Source organism: Strigops habroptila, chromosome 10 (genome assembly GCF_004027225.2).
Source record: "Strigops habroptila isolate Jane chromosome 10, bStrHab1.2.pri, whole genome shotgun sequence".
Taxonomy (NCBI): domain Eukaryota; kingdom Metazoa; phylum Chordata; class Aves; order Psittaciformes; family Psittacidae; genus Strigops; species Strigops habroptila.
In genome coordinates this window covers 5,022,270-5,045,543 of record NC_046359.1, presented here as the reverse complement: position 1 = coordinate 5,045,543, position 23,274 = coordinate 5,022,270, and the positions used below count along the sequence as shown (strand labels likewise).

The window sequence follows — 23,274 nt, the reverse complement described above, 5'->3', positions numbered from 1 at the left end:
CATTCAGATCATACTTTTCACTATTTCCCTTCGTGAACTTTTCTTCTGGTGTCAAGGACCATGTTTCTATTTTAGGAGTAAGAGAATATTTTTTATTCTTTCAGTCCATATGTAGATCTTTTCAAATGGCTGTCATGGCCTGAGCTTTTATATTGTTTTAATGAGACAACAAAGGAAAGAGTTTCACAGTGGCATGCAGAGTGGTTTTTGCCTATATAATTAGTCTGAACATTTCAAAGAATCTAGATCCTGAAAATCCTAAGGAAAAATTTTAGCTAAGCACATTTCCAAGCTCTGTATACTTAAATCCGATCTAAGCCCCCTGAAGAAACCACATGTAAAATCCACTGGCTGGTGGACTAGCAAGCTTCAAACAATTTAATTGCACCACATAGCTGTATCTTTCAAACAGTCCACTAACATCCAGTTTCATTACAGAGAACAACTGTCTGTAAGGAAGTGTTAGCTGAGTAAAGTGAATTGTTTGAACAGCGCTGGGATTTTGAACTAAGTGTCATTGTGAGAAATGCTGCCTTTTGGCACAACAGCTAGGGAAAGCTGCTGTTTCTTTCTCTAGGAGGGAAGATGGTGAATGTTAATCACTCGTTGGCATCCTGTCACACGGTGGACTGCAACCCGAGAGGAGCGATTTGCTCATTAGCTGATGTGACAGGTTATGAAATAAAAATTTACACACAGGGTAAGATTGACAGTAGAGTTGAGCAAGAGAGCTGTATCTCCTGAGGTCTTAGATTGGTGATTTGGAGGCAAATGTTTTGTATGCTGGCCTTAGAGAAAAGGGTGAAAATATCTTTGTCAGGTTCTTTATGGTGGTCCTTTAAATTCTCAGTGTGCTTGGGATTTATTTTTGAAAGTATGAATCAAAACAGGAAGGAGATCTGTAATTCTGGGTCCATTGGCATGTGGCTTTCCAGCATGAGGGCCCATGCGGAGCATGCCAACCTGACCACCCAGCTAACACCACCATCCCTGGATACCAAGATAGACAGCAGGTAGCCCTTCTGAAGGAGAAAAGTTGGAGGTGGATGGAACAGATGGGAAGACCCAACTCACAGAAAAGAGGAGGCTGTGGATGCCCTTGGTGGTAAGGACAGGGTTTCAGCCTTGTGATGGGTTTTGTCAGGAGGCTGGAAGATGAAACTCATCCAAAGCACATAGAGAAGAAGAAAAAAACCCCTAAAAAACCCCGTAAAAAACCCCAAACCCTTTGAACATTGCTGTTTATGATTACGTAGGAATTCAAGGCTTCCTTCATGTTCATAGCTGGAAACTGTTTTCTTAGATGAAGTTTTTAGAGGCTCAGATGTAATCAGCTAAGAAACTCTTCAAATAAACTAACGGTGTTTTGATTTGGTGCAAATAAGAAGTGAAGTAATAGAAATAGCTGTTCCAAGAATAGCTGAGGCTTTGAAATGCTGATTTTAAATGCTGCATGCTGCCATTCAGCTGTCCTGTCATAACAGAATGGAAAGAAAGACAATTTACCTCTCTGTAAGTACACACACACACAAAAATATAGCAATTGGAAATAGAATTCCACCTCTGAGAAGGAGGAGGTTTAATTTGGTTTATCTTTTTTTTTACCTTTTATTTTATTTTTTGTTCTTTTGTTTTCTCCCAGTAATTCTTCTTTGCATCAAGAAGACAATAGCAGTATTTCTTACATCAGCTACAAAGGATATCCAGTTATCATTTCTCTACTGCTGTTACTTGACTTCATATCGTGATTTGAGAAGTCTGATCTGTATATCAGACTGCTGTAAATTCACTGTAAACACTCATTTTCCTGCACCGTGAACTAACGGGGAAGAGAGATCTGGGATGATGCTTGTGCTGTAATCAGAAGCCCAGGCAGAGCAGATACAGGCTCTATGTACCGGTGGATGAAGGCTGGAGAGCTGCAGCTGCAGGGGTCCCAGTATGGGGAGGTGCTTGAGTACTTGCCTAGGGTTGTGCATAATCTGGCATCTCATGCTTTGGGCGTCATGATAACTCTGTGGCTCTGATAATGGAGCTGATTCAGGTCTACCTATGCATGTGCTGCCCCTCACCTCAGGAAGTATGGACATATGGAATGTGCTTTTTGAATGTCTGTCTGCATTTTGCTCTACCTTCCCCTCTTTGGCTTGATATGCAGAGAATTAATTTGCTGTGATAATTTACCCGGGAGAGGTTACTCTCAACTTGCTGGCTATTGGAAAGGGGGCACTGCTACCCCTTCTTCCTCTTCCCTAAGCACCCCTACTCTGAAGAGGTTATAAGAGCTTCTTAGGCTATGCTGCTCCACCTACCATGTGGCTATTCAGAAATGGCCCATTATACTTACTTTTTTCACATAGGTTTGTTTCAAAGGTAACTCACAGAACAGAACATATTTTAACACAGCCTGTTCTGAGCTTATGCCTAAAAGTGATTATGGAAAAATAATATTTTGTCGTTATGTACTTATTTATCTCCATAGTTGGGGCAAATAACTTTCAAAGTCTGTGTTATCTGCAGACCCTTGGTGGTTTTTCATGTAAGTTCAGTGATGTTTGTGAGACCTCACTTGGAGTATTGTGTACAGTTTTGGTGTCCTCAGCATAAAAAGGACATGGAGCTGTAGGAGCAAGTCCAGAGGAGGCCCACGAGGATGATAAGAGGGCTGGAGCACCTCCCGTATGAAGACAGGCTGAGAAAGTTGGGGCTGTTCAGCCTGGAGAAGAGAAGGCTGCGTGGAGACCTCAGAGCAGCCTTCCAGTATCTGAAGGGGGCCTACAAGGATGCTGGGGAGGGACTCTTCCTTAGGGGCTGTAGCGATAGGACAAGGGGTAATGGGTTCAAACTTAAACAGGGGAAGTTTAGATTAGATATAAGGAAGAAGTTCTTTACAGTGAGGGTGGTGAAGCACTGGAATGGGTTGCCCAAGGAAGTTGTGAATGCTCCACCCCTGGCAGTGTTCAAGGCCAGGTTGGACAGAGCCTTGGGCCACATGGTTTATGGCAAGGTGTCCCTGCCCATGGCAGGGGGGTTGGAACTAGGTGATCTTAAGGCCCTTTCCAACCATAACTATTCTATGATTCTATGATTCTGTGTTTTCAGGAACTCTGCTTAAAGAGCTGAAGTTTTAGTGAGTTCCTGAAAACTCACCTCTGCAGCTTTACTTCAATGAGTAGCACTGTTAATATGTACCAGACTCCTGCCTTACTCCTGCGTGATCATGGTGGTAACACTCGTACAGCAGTAGCAAATTGCTCCTTCCGGTAGGAAACTGGGGGTAAATTAATTTCTGGGTTAAGGTTTAATTTATTTTCTGAAATCAGAACTTTTAGGAACACTATTGTCCCATTGAGCATGAGTAATGGTTTATCTGGTACCACAGATCCTAATAATGGATTATTCTATTTAGAAAGATGTTGAATCGTGTTGTCTATATTGCTAAGTTATTTCTTCTGCCCTGTAATATCTAAACATAAGGAGCTTGCGACTGAAGGGCGTTATATTGAGGGCAAATGGAAAGAATTGCTCTACTGCATGGTGCATTGTCTCACGCTTTCGTTGCTATGGGATGTAATTGTATTACCCACTGTACTGTTAGATTTCAAAAGGCTAGTTCATAAGCAGTAATAACATTTGTGGCAATCTGAGCGAAGTTAATGAAAAAGATAATCAAATCTAATGCTACAGGGCAAGATATCTGATATCTCCAGGGGTCATAAAGAGATCATACATCTGACTCGGGGGAAGAGAAGGAAGCAGTTGTATGTATGGAGCGCAGAAGAGGCAGGAGACAGCAGAAAAGCAAGGGTCACCTTGCTCAGCAGCAGTGTGTACTGCTCACTGACAGAGGCAGGAGGGTATGTGCTAGATGTATCATCAAGATGAAGACGCTTCTCAAGCTAATGATATTTTTAGTAATGCCAATACCTGAAGATGTATAAGTTTCAGCTGATCCCAGACATTTGTCTCTATGCGTTGATTGAGAAATTGGATTAAGCAGTTCATGTGTGCTTCTACCTTGCCCATAGCAGACACATACTTAGTTGGAGGCTGATCATGGACGGCACTGGAATAGCCTTTTTTTTGTTTTTCAATAAACACATACTCCTGTCTGAAACTCACTTCTGTCCCTGGTGCCAATGTAATATTTTATTGCATCTTTAGACAATACCCAGTGGCGACTTTTTTCCTGCTTCTAACTATAAACGCAGCAAGTTTTCTGTGTGGACACTTTCACCACCACATATTGGTTTACCACTTGAGGGTCCTGACAGTGGCTTATGCACGGTAGCAGAAACAGTGCACGTGCTCCCTGTAGGTATGTAACTGATAATGCTCAGCATGAGACATGTGCAATGGTAACTGTAGTTGGCATCCAAGTATGTGTTTTCTCTCACAGACTTGTGCTATATTTATTGCAATTACCTCCTTCATCCTTTGTACATTCACTGTTAGCATTTTTCTTTCTCTGCTTCTGCTCTCCTTTACACAGATCTGCTTTCGACTAAAGTAACAATTCTTACACCAAGTCCTAGCCATCTGAGGCCATCTAGTGCTATAGCTTGTGTCTGTACATGGCCAAGGGTAGGTAATTAGGAAAACCAAAAAAGCTACGGACTGCATGAAAGGATCCCTCCTTTCATATATCTTTCCAAGTCTCAGAGACTTCCTAAATTGTGTGTTCTAACCACCATACTGTGCATTTGATAATCCAATCTGAATAGAAGTTTTGAATCCTTTCTTGAATGTCTAGATAAATATTATTGGTTTCCTACAGCATTCAATAAGAAATCTTAAGAGTTCTCCAGTAAAGTACTAATAGAAAAACATTGGTAGGAAAAACAGTGGGGACTGATGATTTTGGGTCTGCCTAGCCATTCACAGTCTTCCCTTCTACTTCTGTGCATTTATGCAGCTCACATTCATCCTATACGGATAATATGTTCACTGGTAATTTGTGCATATGGAAGCTCTCCTATCATTTACATCTTCTGTGCAACTCTTCTGTTAATCCCATATGCACGTAAGAACTCATCTAGAAATTTGCCCCAGCCTAGCCATGAGACTCTTCCAAGTAGGATGAGAGGGGTATGCTGAGGTCATAAGGATGATGGGAAGAATCAGTGGGGAATATCCAAACCAGAGATGAAGCTGCATAACTTAGAGCTCAAGGCTTGGTGCAGAAAGGTGGCTTTGCTTTCACACAGTCCATCTACGGTAGGATGATGGTAGAGGTAGTAAACTGGTCTCACAACCCTTAGCAGCAGTCTCACATGATCTTCATGCAGAGCTAACACACTGCATGGTACCATCTAGATATGTCCTGGTAGCCTATAAATGAGAAAAATAAAGGGCTATATTTGATACTTGAGTACATTTTCTTTCTTCAGAACAACAACTATGCACAGAATTTAATGGGAAATAATGAAGAAAGAACTTTTGGTCCAAAAGCATTTAGTATGATGGTCTGCATCTTTTAAGTATTTACATGGATTTCATGCAGTAATACTTAAGCACTTTGGTGTTCTCAACAGCTCTATTTCTATGAAAATTTTCTAACTTCTTTTCACATCTGTCAGAAAAACTTCATTAATTCCTAGCAGCAGGGTTATTTGTAATGTTCCTTCTGACTTTTCTGAAACAGAAAAATAAAAATCCAGCTGCTAGGCATCAGGTTTTACAGTAGAACAGAAAGAATAATGGTAATAAATCTGCTTGAATTTCTCATGATAATAATAATTACATTCCTATAAATCTTGGATTGAAAAGAAAAAAAAAAACCAACCCAAACCCCAGAAAAACTGATTAAAATCTACCATATAAAAATTGACTGCTTTTACCCGCTCCTCCTGCTTCTCCCCACAGTTCCTGAGAGCGTCACTGTGTTTATATTTTGAATGATTGTGGTATGGAGTTATTGAAACTAAATCAGGTTTTAATAAAACAAGGTATTGAGGGATTTCTGTGGGGCTGAAGTTCAAGGTAACAGTCTTGAATATATAAGACCAAATATAGATTTTGCTTAAGTTAATACTAAAGGGACTTTTATTTACCTTGCTTTCTTTTTCTGCTCTACAAGAGAAAAATTAATATCTCATCACCTCTAAAAAAGTCAAAGTTGTCTAGATGAAATCTGTGCAACTTTTCTCCCCCGTCTATGCCCTGGTTTCCACATTAAGGAAATGGGGGGTGCTTTAGACAGGACCTTCAGTGCTCCCCAGCAGGTGCAGTGCATGATGTGCCAGGGCCCTGAGACACACCATCTCCTGGAATGTTTACAGCCATGACTGCTCCCACTTACCTTGGGTGGGCTTTTACAAAACGCATATTAACTTGCCACGGATTCAGAGACTTCAGGGCTAGCCTTATACAGCATCAGATTAAGCTCAGCAGGGCTGTTGCTTAGCTGGGTGCTGGTGCCTGCATGCAGTCAGTACCCCTGTACCCTGCTCCCTAGCACACCCCTCGGCACCCATTGTCAACTGGCATTTCATCATCCAGGTGTCCCAAAAATCCCAGATAAAGACATCAAGTCAGTGCTGCTCTGCTGGTTTAGTTCCCAAGCAGCTGACTGAGGTAAAAAACAGGTTAAGTGTTTAGACATTGACTATTTTTGGATTAGACCAGGATACTATCAATTTCTAATCTTTTCATTGATAAGATAGCTGAATCACAGTTTTAAAGTTCACTGCAGCCTAGATATTCAGCCCTTGAATATTTCTTACTTTGACTCCCTGAATTCTTCTTTTTTCTTCCCCCAGAACATCCAGGATAAATACAGGGCTCTGTGAATCATCTCATTCATGCTTCACATAGAGGTAACGCTGCCACTTATCTGTTTTATTGATCTGTTTACATAGCCAAGGGTGGAGCTGTAAGCTGACAGTCAATTGGTGATATTCTGATTTCCTGGAGAACCTGCAATGTGACTGATTTTATGAGTTAAACATTGAAGAGAACCCATAAGTTTTTAAAAGTCACATTCCCCCTTGGCTCTTTCTCATAATCATTGTTACACACAAGATTACTGGGATCTCCATAACTATAAAAATACGGGAGAGAAGTCTTTTGCCTTAGTCTGGTGTTTTGGAAGATTTTTTTTTTTTTCATATTGCACTCTGCAGCATTTATGCATTTGTAAATGGTCTGTGCCTCTGCTTGCTGTTTATTAGCAGTTTCTTCCCAGAAAATATATAAACCTGTGTCAGCTTAAGAGCCAGAGCACATCACAGATGAGATTGTGGGGGTGGTGGCTGAAAAATAGAAGCTGGATAGGGTCAAGGACTGAAACTTGGGTCCACCCCTTTCTGCTTACTGCCAAAAGTAAGTAAGCTTTTCCTTTTTCAGAGGAAACTAGTGAACTTGGAGGGAAGACTCCACATTTCCATAGTCATGGCACTCTTTTCTTCCCTAACCCCAGTCTTTATAACCATTATATGTATTTTGATTGGGGTAATACTGAAGAAGACTAATGGAGAGAAGGAAAAACATGAAACTAAAAGCAAGCCTCTATCTCATCCATGGGTAGATGAAGATTTAAAAGATGGCACTGGCCACCACTTAGAGGAAGAAGGTAAGAAAAAGCTTATCCATCTGAGCACTTTTATTGTTTGAATTTTATCTGCTGATATGAATACGGGAGAGGCAATCTTCTGGACTCCTCTGCAGTGATAGCAATACATAGTGCTACACTGCTGCTGTGCCCTTAGCTTCTCGGCTCCCTGGAAGGAGGCTGTCCCCAAGTCATGTCACTCTTTGTGTAAATCTATTTCCTCCAGATCCTGCATGTCAGAATGCAAAAAGAATATGAATTTTCAAAGGCCCCTGTCTGTCCCTTTGCACAGCAGATATCGGATATATGAGGGACAATGTAGGGAAAGACAGGAGATACTGCTGAAGTCCCCCCAGCTTTTTCCCAAGTCTCATTAGTGTGAACAAAGGGTAGACCTGAGCAGAGAGTTTGTATCTATCTGCAAGCTGATTTTGTAGTCTCATCCCACTTTACCATCCAGCGCTACATATTTGGTCTCAGCACCCCCAGAAAAGTTGGAAATGGGTTTCTTACGGTTTTTACGAAAGTCTTTCATTTGTGACTTCTGAGAATGTCCATGAGAGCTTTAGCTGGATTAGCAATGGAATCACTTGGGAGCTGTATTGATCAAATATTTAAGAACAAAATGTGGTGATGGTGCTAACCTGTTTACCCAACTGCGTATTTGAACCTGTACAGAATGCCTCTTTTTTTCAGTAGTGATTTTTGATGCACAGCTTGGACAAAAGTCTGAGCACAAAATGTGTCCTTCCTTCTTTTTGCTCCCTGACTATCCTCCATAAGCTCCCTTTATTTCCTTGTGAAATTACAAACTTTGTAGGAGCAGAACTTTGTAGATTTTTAACTTGCAGTTAATGCAGGTGGTGGGGTTTTTTTCTTCTTCTAAAGCTAGTTTCAAAGGCTTTTTGTGTGTTTTTTGTCCCATAACGACACATTCCCTGTCTGCTTCTAGAAATCTTGAAACTTACATTGTTTTTCTGCACATAGACCTATTTCTAAGAACTGTTCTTTCTCTTTATTTCTCAGTGTTCTGTGTACTTTGAGTTAGTGTTCTCTACCAATTTCCAGAAATAGGTGATACTTGGAACATTTTAAACCATGTTGACTATTTCCCAAACATACAAAATATCTTTAAAAATCAGTTCATATGCTGTATCCTTCTTTGTTCAATGCAAAATAGATTCTCTATAAAATTACCCCATATTTCTTTTGTCACTAAAAGCTCATTTAAATTGCTCATTTAAAAGTTCATTTAAATTGCCGCAAGCTAAAATTCCTGTGGATAGTTCAAGTTATAATCTATGAATTATCACTGACATACATCTTTGACTACAGCTGTTTCTATCAGTTAAAAAATTTAGATCCTCTAAATAAACAAACCTATCAGCTCTTAATAAGGAGTCTCACTGCCACAGCTCCATATATAAAGCGTTATTCTTCTATGTCTTAGTTGTTTTCCCTTTTATTCAGGCACTAAATTCAAAACTGTACTAGTTTGCTGTTGCTAAAAGGAGATTGATTTATTTTTAAATAAAACCCCTCTCAAGTTACCATGTCATCCAATGAAATTAGATTTTCTTGCTATGTTGCTTTTAACAACAAAAAAATTATCTTTCCCTTAATGATGTATGATTCAAAGCAACATCTTTGCAAAATAGGCATGTGTCTTATTTCTAGAAAAATTAAAATAGTTGCATCATGCTTAGGGAAGTTTTTCTTCAATAGTGGAAAGCCCAGCATAAGTGAGAAGAGGCTATGGTAAGAAACTGCTACTCTGCTAATGCTATAATTAAGGATCAAAACATATTCACGTTGTCAGTGTTAAAATTTTCACTGACTGAACTAGATGCTGAAACAGAAATGTGAATTTAAACAGAGATTTTCTTAATAATAAAGAATATTTTATCTGCTATCTAAATTCTGCTACTGTACTAATGTATCTTACTCTATCAGAAAAGCTCATTTCTACTTAAATGTCTCAAGCTGACTTGTGTTTAAAGATAAAGCTCCTTTGAAGAGCATTTGAGTTAGGCGAGATCAAACATTTTTAGACAGGACCTTTTGTCTAAAGCTAGAGTCTAGGGCTGCTGCAGGTGAACGAGTTGAATTTTGAACAGCCCCCTGACAGAAAGGGGTGGCTGAAGGCTGAGTCTTTCGATATGTTTCTATGACCAAGGTGAGGGTGGTTTGCCAAGAGAGTGAAGTGGTCTGTAAGAAAAACACTGAACTTACTCAGGCAACATCAGCCCAGTGAACATTCCCTGAAGTGGCACCAGCAGGGATATTTCCTCTGAGAGGGGCATACCTTTGAGCAGCAAAGCATTCAATATGATTAGGTGAACTGCTTGGGCAGACTCAGTAGAGTCACTTATTGACAGTGAAAGGCTGAAGGGGGAGGGCCAAGTGCTCCCAAGCTTGTCTGTGTTATTGTTTCAGTAGCTGAAGAGAAGGATGTTTTTCAGAGCATCCAGAAACCCAGTTCTTTGGTTAAGTGGAAAGCATTCACTCAGTGCATTTGTTTAATGCCTTAACTGGCAGTACTTCAGATTTGTTTGCATACCCATCTGTCCTGTAATTTTTTCCTTCATTTTTGAGATTCAGAATGAGAGATTGTTGTGCTGTGGATTGGCAAGAATGGGCTGTATGTGTGCATATCTGGCTGTGCCTTGCATTAGACCATATGTGGTTATCAATTAGATACAGATGAAAAAGACATTTCTTCAGGCTTGTCTTGAACGATGTATCACAAGGGTTGTCTTCCAGTGGTGGGCATCTGATCCCAAAGTGGTGATGCCTCATCTCCCACTGCTTCAGGTTTACACAATTAGATCTGGATTGTTGCAAAAACAAGTTCAGTCTTCAGCTTAGGGAGCTTATTGTATATTGGTTACTTTCTTTGTCGTATATTCAGATCAATACAACTGACAGGTAAGGTAAATACAGACTTAGTTTAAGTGGTGTGGAGGATGAGGTTGAATTTTATTTGTATCCTTGTTACTCTGGGGATCAGTTACAAATATTAATAGCAAAAGCATTTTATTGTTGTGTATTTAGTTGTGGGGACTTTAGTGATGCATTCAAGGACCAGAAAGCAATGTACAAAGGCCCAAATGCTCCATCTCCTCTGAAAATGCACTGCTTATTGCTTGTGATGCTTAGAATAGACCTCTCTCACTGAAAGTGTTTCTCTCTGCAAGTTCAAAGGCTTCTCGTATCTTTTGATACTACTACTGACACAAATGAGGCGGTAGCATTGAGTTTTCCAATTCAAGGACACTTTATGCTTTGTGTAATTTAGGAACACAGGATTTATGTGGAGATGACGCATTATTGTGTTTATCTCCCTGCTGCTGCAGACACCTCCAGCCTTTGTCATCAGCTGAATGAAGATGAAAACTGGCCTTTTTTGACCCCCTTTCTTCAGCCTTGCAAAAACCTATTCCAGAACTTTGTGCTATGGGTTAAAAACCTTGCTTTGCCTGCCTGCCCACCCAAACTTATTTAATAATACTTTATACTCATTTTCCTGTTCCATCCTCTTGTTTAAAGGATCCTTTTCCAGCCCTGGTGTATACTCTCCTGTGGTTCGTAGACAGCAAACAGATTTCCTCTCAGCTTTCCTTTTACTACATAAACCAGCAAATCACCTCTTTATGAAACAGCCGCTGTATTCCTCTGAATATCTTAAGAAACCTTTGGCAACTATATTCCACTCTGAGGTAATTTTCACAATATTTTGGTGCTGGCTTCTTACTTCCAGGGTCTGCCTCTTGATACTTCTTTTGCTTAAGATCCCTGATCAACTCTTCAGGTTTCCAGGATCAGCGTGCTAACCACTAGTTATAACCCACTAGTAAGGCACTCTTTTAGCTGCACACTCAGTTCGGGATTGGATTCATGACTGGGATTCCTGTAGTGGCAGATTACGCAGCAATCTGCCATTAATCAAGCAATAAAACACAAGATCAGTTGCCCAGCATTTTAAGTCCAAATGCTTTAGGTCCATGCCTTTACACTGGAAAAGAAGATTGGAGAGGAATTCTTTGCTTAGGAAGCAATTCCTTAGAGAAGAAACCGGAAGAGCTGGTTTGGAAAGCAAACATATTGGTCTAGACTGAGGTTTCAAGTGAGGTTTCTCAAGGATCAGACTCAGGACCAATTGATAATATTATCAAGTGGTCTTTTCATAAAACCAAGAAGTGAACAAGTGAAATTTCTTAATGACTTACAACTGGGAGCCAACAACAAAGAGAAGTCTCAGTATAATAAATAAGTGGCTAATAGAAATGAAATTACAAGTCACTGTTCTCGGTGTATGTTATTAGATACTCATGATAAGAATTTTTGCTACAAAGTGAGGCAAAATTATTACATCGTTTGTAGCTCATTATAACTTCCCATATGAATGGCTGAGAAGAACGCAAACATAATCCTAAAATGTATCCAGAGAGGAATTTCTGATAGAGTTAGAAAAAAAATACTTTTAAAGTGAGATTTCACTGGGGATGTCTGAGCCAAAACCTTAAAAAGCAGGAAGCCTGATAACTATTGTAAATGTACAACAGAATTCATGGCAATCTTTAGAATATTAGAAAATAATAGACTGACCAGCAGGATGTCTCTTGTCCATCAAATGATGCAATACAAGTGATGTAAACAAGACATTTGTAGTATTGTATAATGTGACCATACAAACAGGAATATGTCTAAACACAGCAATTAAAGATATAGAGAACATGCACTAAACAGATGGTGCTGATAATGATTTTAGCTTAGCATATGGATAATGTTAACTGCTAAGAATGAACGGTAGACACACGGTGTTAGAGAATAAATAATAGATGAATTTTTTTTTTTTAAATAAAATTGTCAGGAGAGTTTTGGTTTTGTGTGTCAGTTCTCTCACTTCTGTGTTCTCCTGCCTCCGCCAATATTCCCACTTTTGAGTGCATTAAGGTTTTTTAAGTTTTACTTACAAAACTTAAGCTTAGATATAGTGATTCTCACACTTTCATTCTCGCTAGTCACCTCAGCTTTGTCCCATGTTCAGAATCTTTGAAAGTAGATTTCTTTTTTCACCATGTTGTTAAGTTGAACCATCCTGACCACACAGCAGTTTCACTTTTCACTTCTCTTCTATTTACATGATGTGGGAAAAAACCTCCAAAACCAAATGATGCAAAACAAGCAAACAAACCTCTCAAAATTGAACTTGGCTTGATCTTGGGTAATGCTGCGAGTTTTATACTTTCTCTCTTACAAGGTGTAGGTTTCTGTGCTAACTAATCCTTTTCTTCCATTCCTAGTTGCCTATAGCTCATTTAAGTGAGATGTTTATTCAACCAATTACATCTAAGATGATTTTTATACCTCTTGATTTAAAGAAATGCCAAATCTCTCTGCTTCCTGATCCCTGAATTTTTCAGTCTGAGTTCTCCAACTTAATTTTTCATAATCCCTTATTTTCCCCAAGTTTGTTCCCTTAAAAGTTGAGAGCCACAATTACATACTTACTTTTCCTCAGCCTTTGATTTTGTCAATTAAATTGAATGAACTGATAATCTCAGTTTAGTGGTACCTTTTTTTATTTTGTTTTTTTGATAATGTCCTCCTCTCTCACTGAAACCAAAGCGAAGAGAGTAGCGGCACCAAGAGAAGAACAGGTTGATGTGGTCGAGGCAATATGTCTCTGTTAAAGGTGTGTCCTGATCTAGATGTGACCCTGGGGGCCTCTGTAGGCTTCACACTATCACAGAAGACTGTATCTCAAAAAACCTTTTTTTTATACATGCTACTTTTTATTTCTTTACAATCTACCACAACATCAATTATTACCTATTTTTTTATTGATATGCTTCCTGAACAAGTCAAAGCAGGTACTGCTGTTGCTATTGCATCTTCATTCTTTGCTCCCTGTCACGTTTTGTCCTCTACAGGCACTGATAGCTCGTCCAGTGTGCTGTCTAGGCCTCTGCACTGAACTGGCCACAAGCAACATCCTCTTTTGATTAAGTGCATCATCTGAGTGAGTTCTCTGACTACTGTTTTCATCCATATAAGTAATTTAATCTTGTACTTCTTCCTTCTGTTCTTCAACATTCATGTATGTATTGATGGTTTATCACATACTTGACTTTCCTCTCCTTGTGTTTCAAAACCAGGTACAGAGATGACACAAATATCCTCAAGCCTTTGTTCTGATTTGACAAATCTCCTTTGTAAAGATTTTCAGTATTTTATAGACTAGTCTTCTAACTCAGAATGATTGTTGATAGTTTTGCAGTAATACTAGAGAAATAGATGACCGAGCAGGGCTTGGATTTGCTAAGGAGCCAAGGTTAGACCTTCAAGTCACCTCCATCAGTGGCTGGCTAAAAGCTACAGTGCACTAAATGTATGCTATTTTCTTCTTTTTGAACTTTGATAAAAACCTCATCACAAGAAAGTGAATAGTGAGAGCACATAAAAACTCTTGGGTCTTGAAGTGAGTTTTAATTGACTGTTTCTAGGCTAGAAATAGTCTATTTCCCAGGACACTCAACATTGTAAACTTGTGAAATAGGTAGGAATGATCATCATGGCATGTTGATATAAGCACAAATAGTACAGTCTGACCTGAATTTTTCACCAAGACAGTAATCCAATACCTACTTTCAGGATAGCTTTCTGGTCAGGTTCTGCCTTCTGATAGACAATACCCAACCTCGGCTGATTTCAGGAAGTTTTTTTGTTGTCTTAAGGAAAATATTCCTCCCATTTAGAAACTGCTATTACATGAGTGCATACGGATAAAATTAACGTGTGTCATTCTGTGTAACTGTTAAATCTCAGTTCAGTTCAGCAATGAATATCTTTGCTGTAGCTTCAGTACTGCTACGCAAGATGGTTTTGGGAGGGAGAATGAGTTTTGTTGGAGCAATGAAGACAGTTGCAGGAGGCCATCCAGCTTCTAGGCCTGTAAGTCCTTTGAGAGGAGATTGCAAGAGAGGCCATGTCCCAAAGCTTGCTTATTTTCCATTTTGTCTATGTCAATGGACACCTTCTGAATTTCCCTATTGGCCAGACAGTTCTCAGTCAAGTCAGAAACGGTTGATGATTTGCCATCTCCCAAGTCCCTGTTTTTTCCTTTAGGCTTTTATACTTTTTTGGGTCATCACTTTTTCTCTCAAATCTTTTGGCTGCCAGTCATCACTGTCTTGACTTCTGTGTGTGGAAGGTTTTGTATATTGGCTTTTACCAGCTTAATGTAGTGGTCGTTGAAAATGGCATCCTATAGTAACATGCATAGCATGGAAGAGGTGGAAAAGATGCAGAGCTCTAAACATCCCCCTGCCTTCCCTACCACTCCAAAACATGTAGGATGTTGAACACTGGGTCCCCAGAAGCAGCTCTTCCTCTCAGCATCCTATTACACCACAATACTTGCTAGTGTAAACATAGCCTTTTACCCCTGTGGTATTCCTTTCAGTGATCGTGGAGGAGGAAGAGCAAAAAAAAAAAAAGTGTGAAAGTTTCTGAAAGAGAATATCACCAGAATCCTAGCAAAGGGGCAAGTCTTAGACAGCCAGTTGCCATTGAATAGTAAATAATCTGCTTTACTAAGTCTAAACCACAAAGGGAACACTAGGAAGAGGCATCCTTTTCCTTTTTCAGTTTGAGTGTGCAAGACGGCCACAAAAATAATTTTTACAATGGGTCACTGCTTCCCATTACGCTGGAGCCAGGTTCTTGCAGACTGTGACTGAGAGTGCTTAATGCAGGCATGAAATGCTAAACAAAACAAATTTTCTGGGTGACTTCTTTGTATGCAAAATGCAATGTATGTTATTTGGGGACCAGAATAATTCTGTTTAGGTTCAACGTATGACACTGGATATATTGCAGTCTCTTGCACATGCTGAGCCACACTTGTGAATATTTCACTGTTGTTTATAAAATGAACAAAAAATCAGCTTGGTCTCTAAGGCAACTGCATGCTACTAAAACACAGAAATAATTGCTGTTTGAATTTGCACTGGAGATTGCTATGATTCCAGAATAAGAGCCTAATGGTGACTGAAAAAGAACTGGAATATTTTTTCCTGACTCAGCCCTCTGTAGCAGATTGCTCAATACTATTGACTAGTCAAAATGGAAAATTTAAATGGCTTTAACTTCCACATCATAGTTGCAAAAAATGCTATACCTGCTGATTCTAGGAATGCAGGGAGAAAGAGGAGATCTCAGAGACAACAGAAGTGGTATTAAAAAAAAACCCAGAGAGACAGTTTTCAGTGAAATGAGGAAGCATTTTGAGTTCTTAAATGAAAGACAAGAAACACAATACCCTACATTTGATATGTTGTTATCCTAAGTATAGATGCCTGTCATCCATTTCCTCTTATGCTGAAAGTATCATGAAACCAAAGAACTTAACCACAAAGTCACATTTGCAGACCCTAAACTTGTAATGCTTCTGCTATGAAACATGCATATGGAAGAAGCTGACATTCAGTTCTTCAGAGGAGATTTTACATATATTGGTTGTTAAGTCCTCTTTTTAACTTCAGTAATTTAATTAATTTTTTTCTTATTAGACTGCTCGGAAAGGGACTCACATGTTCGCATTTACTTACTGAAGAAAGTGGGCTGAAGGTTTGGATGCCTTTTCACTAACATTTCAGCTTGTAACCCATTTTTACAGGCAGGCTTGCAGACTGAAGTGGAGAAGGCTATATCTTCGTTGTGGATCACACTTGCTACAGCCAGCCAGGACTCTCTTGCTTCTTGGTATTTAAACAAGGTGTTTATTCAGTAGCTGGAGCTAGGGATCAATGAGTTGTGTCAACTGGAACCTCAGACTTTGTCTTTCTAGCGGTGTAGAAGTGGAATGTACACCAGCGCAGGCCAAAGTGCATTATGGTGGTGAGTGCCAAAGGTATAAAACAGCGATCTCCAGAGGAAAACAAAAAAATTTCTAACCACTTTTATTTTCTTGCAGAGCTGGATAAAGAGTGGCAAGGACTTGAGGAAAATGTTCCCCATGTCCCCTTCTCTGCGGAGCACTATACTGAGGCCGAAATGATTAAAAGGTCAAAGATGTTTTATGAGCTTCTTAATAAGAGGCGGTCTGTCAGGTTTCTTAGTGATGAGCCGATCCCCAGGGAGGTTATCGATAATGTCATCAGAACAGCAGGTATGGTACCAAGTGGTTCAAGGTCTGAAAAAAAAGGATCGGCATTGCTGTTCAATGTTGTAAAAGTGATGTGGAAAAGCCAAGGGAATCAGCATTTGGCTTATGGTTTTCCTAGTTTCACCTGTAGCCATAATGCATGAGCACCCATTGGTTGATTGGAAATTACTCAACTTGAACATCTGTGTGTCATGGGCTGATTTGGAGCATTCTCAATTCCTTTGTATCTGCAGTGCACAAGGGAAAAAGAACATTTCCACAGTATGAAACAAAACATTTTCAAGCTTTGAAAGATATTATTGAACATAAAATCGATGTACAGTTTAGTGAGACATCTTTCAAACAGAAATATTGAAGTGTGTTTTCTCAAAAATGTCAAACCATGTGTACTTCACATGCTCTAAAATTTCATGTATTATGATGATATTTGTCATGTGTGGGGTTTGTTTCTTGTTTGGTTTGGGTTTTTTTCCAAAGAAATCAATGAAATTGTCTCAGCCATAAATAGTTGACATAAATGGTTAGGGTTACTATGGGAAAGAAGTTTCAGTCTAGAACTAAAAACTTTTCCAGTCCTTTCAAATCAGTTCCAGGCCCCTATTGCATATGGCTGGAGTGTTATGATGAGGACCCTGATGGAGGTTATTTAACTGAATGTCAGAAATAATTCTTTTTCTTTTTTTTGAGAATTTACGTGTTCCAAATCATTACTGTCATGTCCTGGACTAATCTCGTCTCTGCTCTAGTAACATTGACTTCACCCAGGAGTGGTTTTGACCCTCGTTATTTCTCTTATTCTATGAATCAGCTACTGCTAATACAGAAAATATTAGAGAAACTAATATAGAAAACTTTAGAGAATAGTTCAGAAGCCTCTAGCAGGATTAACAATACAGACATTCTTAGCATCTGAGGTGCATTGTTTTCCCATTAAAAACTGTAAGCAGCTTTGTTACTGCACTGTAACGAGTCTCCATCTTCCTCTGATTAGCTGGGAGTCATTAAAACACTGAGCATGTTTTGGCAAATAGAGCAAAGCGAACAGGCCTGGAGCGCAGATGAAGTACTTAGTAACCCTGAAAGCTTTGGGCTGTGTAGAGAAAAAGAAAACAAAGCAAAGCATAAATGTCATCAGTTCTTAGCCAAACCTGAGAAGAGGCAAGGTTCACAATATGAACACATTTTAAGATAAAAAATGCTCATTCAGCGTTTCTCAAACTGAAATCAGTGCTTAGGTAAGCAAATATTGTATGTGTTCAAGACCTTCAAATATTTTTGAAATGTGTATGAGGGGCTAGAGAGATCTAAGTAGTTTCCTTATCTGTCAGCCTGCAGAGATAACTATACCCTTTAGCTTCTGGCTTTCATCCTCTAGGCTGTTAAAATATTCTCCGATGGTGTTGGTGTGTAATAATCAGGGCTGAATGAGCAAGTACAGATTTAATACGTGCACACCTACATACATCAGCTGTCTCTGGGACAACAAACTCAAACCTGTATGCTATATGGCAGATGTCAGCATTGTGCAGCTTCCTCATCTTTGTCAGTCAGCAACAGATTCCTGGGGTGGTCACTTAGCCTTGTTTCCCTGAAAGCCATTAGCTTTGCCCTTCAGCTAAAACTGTGTCTCAAAGCTGGGTGCATATTTAGACAGTGTGTTGCTCTTGTTATAATGCTTTGCAATAACATTACTGTGTGCATATATTGCACCATAATGCTACCTCATCACAACAACCACGAAGGAAATTTTACACATCCCTGACTTTGGTTTCCTGTAAGACGGCTGTAAGAAAGTACCAACCTCTGTCATTGAATGGGACTTCATAGTCTTTAAGAAAGAAATGAACAGGATTGTCTGCCAAAATTTATCTCAGTCCTTTTTTGTCCTGTCTCATCCACTTGCTTTGCCATTGCTCTGTTGGTCAGCCTGAAAGCCCACAAGGAAGGGCTGATACCTCTCTCTGCACACCCTTCTTCTTGGGTTTTCATCTTTCCTTGTTTCTGCATGAAGGTACTTCACCCAGTGGAGCGCACACTGAGCCCTGGACCTTTGTGGTAGTGCAAGATCCATATTTAAAACATAAGATTCGTGAGATTGTAGAAGAAGAAGAAGAAATCAACTACAAAAAAAGGATGGGAGACAGATGGGTTAATGACCTGAAAAGATTGAGGTATGACAAACTCAGTGGGCTAAGTGGTTTGAAGGGAGCTGTGTTTTAGTCTAGGAAAAACTATATTGGGACGTTTTAGGCAGGCTTTCCCCTGCCCCAACTTTATCCAGGAAGGCAGAAAAAAAAAAAAAAGGAAACCTGAAAAATATCCAGCTTACCTTTTAAAACCTTTACTTGTGATAAAGTGATAAAAGAAGCATGTTTTGAATTCTTCTAGTATCCTTTTCCATTTTTTCCTCCCTCTCACTTTTAACATATTTCTAAGATTCATGTTGGAAAAGAAAAACTTTAAAATACATGTAGAATCCTGCCTTGGTGGCTGGTACATAAAATTGCCTCCAGTAAAATGGATTATACTCTTTCCATCTTGAAACTTTTCCAAGCATTTGGCTCCATTGTTATTTTTTTTCCCTATGTCACCTCGGATGTCACAATGCTTGTCCCAGTTTTTTCCTGTTGTTCACCGAAAAATGAAGCTCCCTAAGTTGTTTGGATCTTTGCTGCCGACTGAGGTAGCCTCACAACTTGCCCCTCTGCAAGTTCTGAATTATGCAATATTTTATTGTTCCAAAGTCTGACTGACTTGCTTAACTTCACACAATGGGAAGATGTCTACTGAGTCTTGGCTTGCCAAATGAAGCATGTGCATAAATCTTGAGACTATATTTAGGTTTACACCTTAGACCAAGAAGTTTTGAACTTTTCTGCCAGCAGTTTTCCCTGCAATCATGAAAGAGTTGGCACTGCTGGTAACAGGTGGACCTGCAAGTCTGCAGAATTCCTGGAATTAAACAATTTCAAGGACAAATGCTTGTGAGGCCAGTTCATAAATAAGAGGTCAACACCTACCTTCTATTTTTATGCAATTCCACTCTTCAGAGTGAGCACGTCAACTCCTCAGCTGAATCTGTCAAAATTGAGAACTTTGTTCAAGCTTTTTTTTTTTTGTCAGAAATGTTTCTATTTAAGATGATAATACCTAATCCTTTGCAATAAGTGTTCTAAGCTTTAGTCTACTGCTATAATTGTCCTGTGCCTTTAGTGCCCCTTTGCAGACAGCAAATGTGACTTACAGGAAAGTGAAAAGGTTACAAAGTAAATGTCTTAGACATTATTCTTTTGCAGAACAAACTGGATTAAAGAGTACTTGGACACTGCTCCATATCTGATCCTCATTTTCAAGCAGGTATATGGGTGGCTTCCCAATGGCAAAAAGAAGACTCACTACTACAATGAAATCAGTGTTTCTATTGCCTGTGGTATCCTGCTTGCTGCACTGCAGGTATGTTGACAGAACAGACATACCGGGAGTCAGTATATTGGTTTGGATTACATACCAAGACTATGCTGCCCAAATGAGGGTGGAACCCAATTTAGATTTTAACATTATCAGTCTTCTGGCTTACTCCAATTCCTGACACTACATCTTAGTTTGGAGTTTTGAAGTTATTCTGCACACGTCTATATCTGAGAAGGTGATTCCTATCCTCTGGTTAACAGTAAGAGAAACATAATGCAGCTTGTTTCCAGAGTTGTCATTCTGCTCCTGGCACAACCTTTAGCTCCTGTTTCTGTCTTGTTTCTGTCTTGTGCTAACAGGGCTGACAGGGTCTGCAGACTACTCTAGCACAGCTGTGCAGTGCCACACTGTCCCCTTCTTTTCAGTAATCCCTAAAAAATGGCTTGACCCCAAATCATTTTCAGTGCACAGTGCTGAAAAAAAATCAGGGACATATTTCACAGAAGCAGCTGTACTATTTCAATCAGTCTTTCTCAGGCATTTCCAAAAGTGAACTGATTTCTAAAGCTCAGCATGTTTGACACCAGTCAGTGGATTTTCTCAGTGGTTTCTCTGTGCTCAGTTCTGCTTGTTGTATCTGACGTACTCACACAAGTGTTTAAATAGTGAAGCTATTCCGATAGTTAACTTGGCCTGCCAGCAGGATAACAGCAAGGTGCCACCTCTTATATCAGACCTATTTCCTGCCATGAACTGCCATTTCTCCTCCATTATGTTTTGAGTGACACTTCCCTTCCTGCATTGCTGCTCCTTGAGGGGATCTTCAGATACGGGAAATCTAAGAAGTGAGCAGTGCAGAAGCACATTGCTGGGGTGTTGCTGCTCTGCAGCTGCACAGTGCTCTGTATTGTCCCTCCATGGAGCTGGGAGCAAAGGGAATGCACAGGAATGGGGCAGAACCAGCACTATGTCACTAGTGCCTTAGTCAGAAGCAGTAGGACTGACAAGGTGAGCCAGCCCACTAACAGGTGGGATTTCTAAGGCTTCCTATGAACTGATAGGCTCCTTAGTACTGCCTCTTTCCCAACTCCTAGAAATTAATTGACACCACTAGTGTAGTGAAAGTAGAATGACATATCTGCCAGGGAAACAAACGGATCCTGAAGACTTTTAGTACAAGGCAGATGTATAAGAAGTTTGGCAGAGTACCAGGAAAAAAAAGAATACTTCCAAGGCAGTAGCTTGTCAAGTGCCTCTGTGTGCAGACTCGTTTTCTAAACTAAAGTATGAGAATACATCACAGGGTTTGGTGTGGCCAATCGTAAACCAGTTTTGGAGGCTGGACTAGATGATCTCCAGAGGTCACTTCCAAATCTAACAACTCCGTGATTCTGTGAAAGGACATAGTGCCATGGACTCATGATATTCAGCACCACCACTACTAGCTCTTCTCTTCCAAAGATCATAGAGATTACTTAACATGAGAAGCCCATTGCCTGAGCACTTCTCCCTGGCTGACTCTTCTATCTCAGAGCCTGTAGCCATGGGCCTCCTGTTACAGCAAGCACTGCAGGCAGGATCCTGCTCTACAGCACGCAAATATTTCAGGCAGAATGTGCCATTGCTGTACTTCTTTGTAAGCAAAGCAGGCATCTTTTTATGGTACTGTTGACATTATTAGTAAATCAGATGTTCTAAAACCTGCAGCAGAGTCTAACAGAGCAGCATTTCTGAGCTAGTCAATAGGAGAATGTGTAAAGGTCCTGTAGGAAATAATGAATATAAATACAGAGCACAGACCTCTGTCTCATTCTATTGCTGTCTGTCTTGCTGCAGAATGTGGGTCTGTACACAGTGACCTCCACACCCCTCAACTGTGGCCCCCAACTCCGGGTGCTGCTCCAGCGCCCAGCAAACGAGAAGCTACTCTTGTTGCTCCCTGTTGGGTATCCCAAGAAAGATGCTACTGTGCCTGCGCTGACCCGAAAGCCACTGGAAGACATCATGGTAGTCATGTGAGCCCAGTGCCACTAGGAAGGAGCACATCCCTGCTGCCAGCTTGTAAGCAGCAGCCCGCTGAAGTTGTCACTGCTGTTTCTGTGTACTGTCCTCCTATGTCACTGCTCTTCTGGCTGTTTAAAACTGTATGTCTTTTAGTGCTAGTAGTCTAGCAAAAGCATTAAGCAGTCAAGCACTGTGCATTTGACAGGTGCTATTATCAATGAGACCAAGCAGTTGTTCTAGGGCACATGTACAATGGCATTTAAATAACCTTCATCACTCGATTATTCTTATGCATTGTAGGGATAAATCTTTACTTGAATATATATTTTCCTTATACTTTTGTGATTACCATTACACAGCTATTTTCACTTCAGAATTTTAATGGAGGTTGTATTAAAAGATATAAAAGGTCAAACTCAGCTGTTTTATCTTAATCAGTGTGTGCTATTTACTGTGTTCCCCTTCACTGTGTTCAGTTCTGCATAGGAGGAAGCTATTTTGCTCATATACAGTAGCATTTTCCCTACTTGACTGATCTAAAAAAACCTTGTCTATACTAGGCTTTCTTAAACTACTGCTGGTACAGGAGTCTTTGTCTGGGGGAGATCTAGAGGAACAAGGTGTCCAAGTAATTTCCTTGTTATCATTTATTTATAAATGTTCCATGCACAGTTAGATCATATGGCAGCTATTAGTCGTGCTCCCTATATTTGCTGTTTCTGCTAGAAGCAGCCCAGAGGAAACTACTATTCTAGATAGCCTGTTTATACATACAACTGTACCAGTTTAACACCCTGGAATTTAAACTGCTTTAGAGACCCTGACACATGAGAGATGCTTTCATGTCACACCAAACCAGGTATATTGAAGTAAAAGGGCGCTTCCCACAAAGGCAATGCTCCCTACTAAAAGCCTTGTCTACATGCAGGATGTGACTGGGCACTAGTGGGAGTTGCTCACTGGAAGGATGGATGCTGCCGATGCCTGCGCTGGCAGAGCCCCCTCGTGGGGTTGCGGTTCCTGCCGGCTCTGCCGGCAGCACAAAATGAAAACACTGGAATCAGAGATGCCGGTCCCTGAAGCTGTCTCTATTCTGTGAAATACTTTCCCACCCTGTTCTCTGCTGCATGTAACG

General features: G+C 40.1%; 1 protein-coding gene across 2 annotated transcripts; it reads left to right on the top strand.

Moving 5' to 3' along the window:
- Window positions 1–7,119: 7,119 nt before the first annotated feature.
- Window positions 7,120–22,554, top strand: IYD (iodotyrosine deiodinase). Of its 2 annotated transcripts, none has more exons than XM_030500061.1 (5): window positions 7,120–7,573; window positions 16,533–16,727; window positions 18,736–18,895; window positions 20,021–20,081; window positions 21,972–22,554. In XM_030500061.1, exons 1-5 carry the CDS (start codon window positions 7,393–7,395, stop codon window positions 22,152–22,154), a joined length of 780 nt encoding a protein of 259 aa, XP_030355921.1. In that variant the 5' UTR covers window positions 7,120–7,392; the 3' UTR covers window positions 22,155–22,554. The 2 variants fall into 2 exon arrangements, with proteins under 2 accessions (XP_030355921.1, XP_030355920.1); XM_030500060.1 differs by having other exon boundaries at window positions 7,131–7,573; window positions 20,021–20,177.
- Window positions 22,555–23,274: the final 720 nt, after the last annotated feature.

Excerpts from the sequence above, each read along its gene's own strand:
- IYD (XM_030500060.1), top strand. The coding sequence starts at position 7,393 with ATGGCACTCTTTTCTTCCCTAACCCCAGTCTTTATAACCATTATATGT. Across the intron at positions 7,574-16,532 it reads CCACCACTTAGAGGAAGAAG|AGCTGGATAAAGAGTGGCAA; the intron begins GTAAGAAAAAGC and ends ATTTTCTTGCAG. Across the intron at positions 18,896-20,020 it reads AATGACCTGAAAAGATTGAG|AACAAACTGGATTAAAGAGT; the intron begins GTATGACAAACT and ends ATTCTTTTGCAG.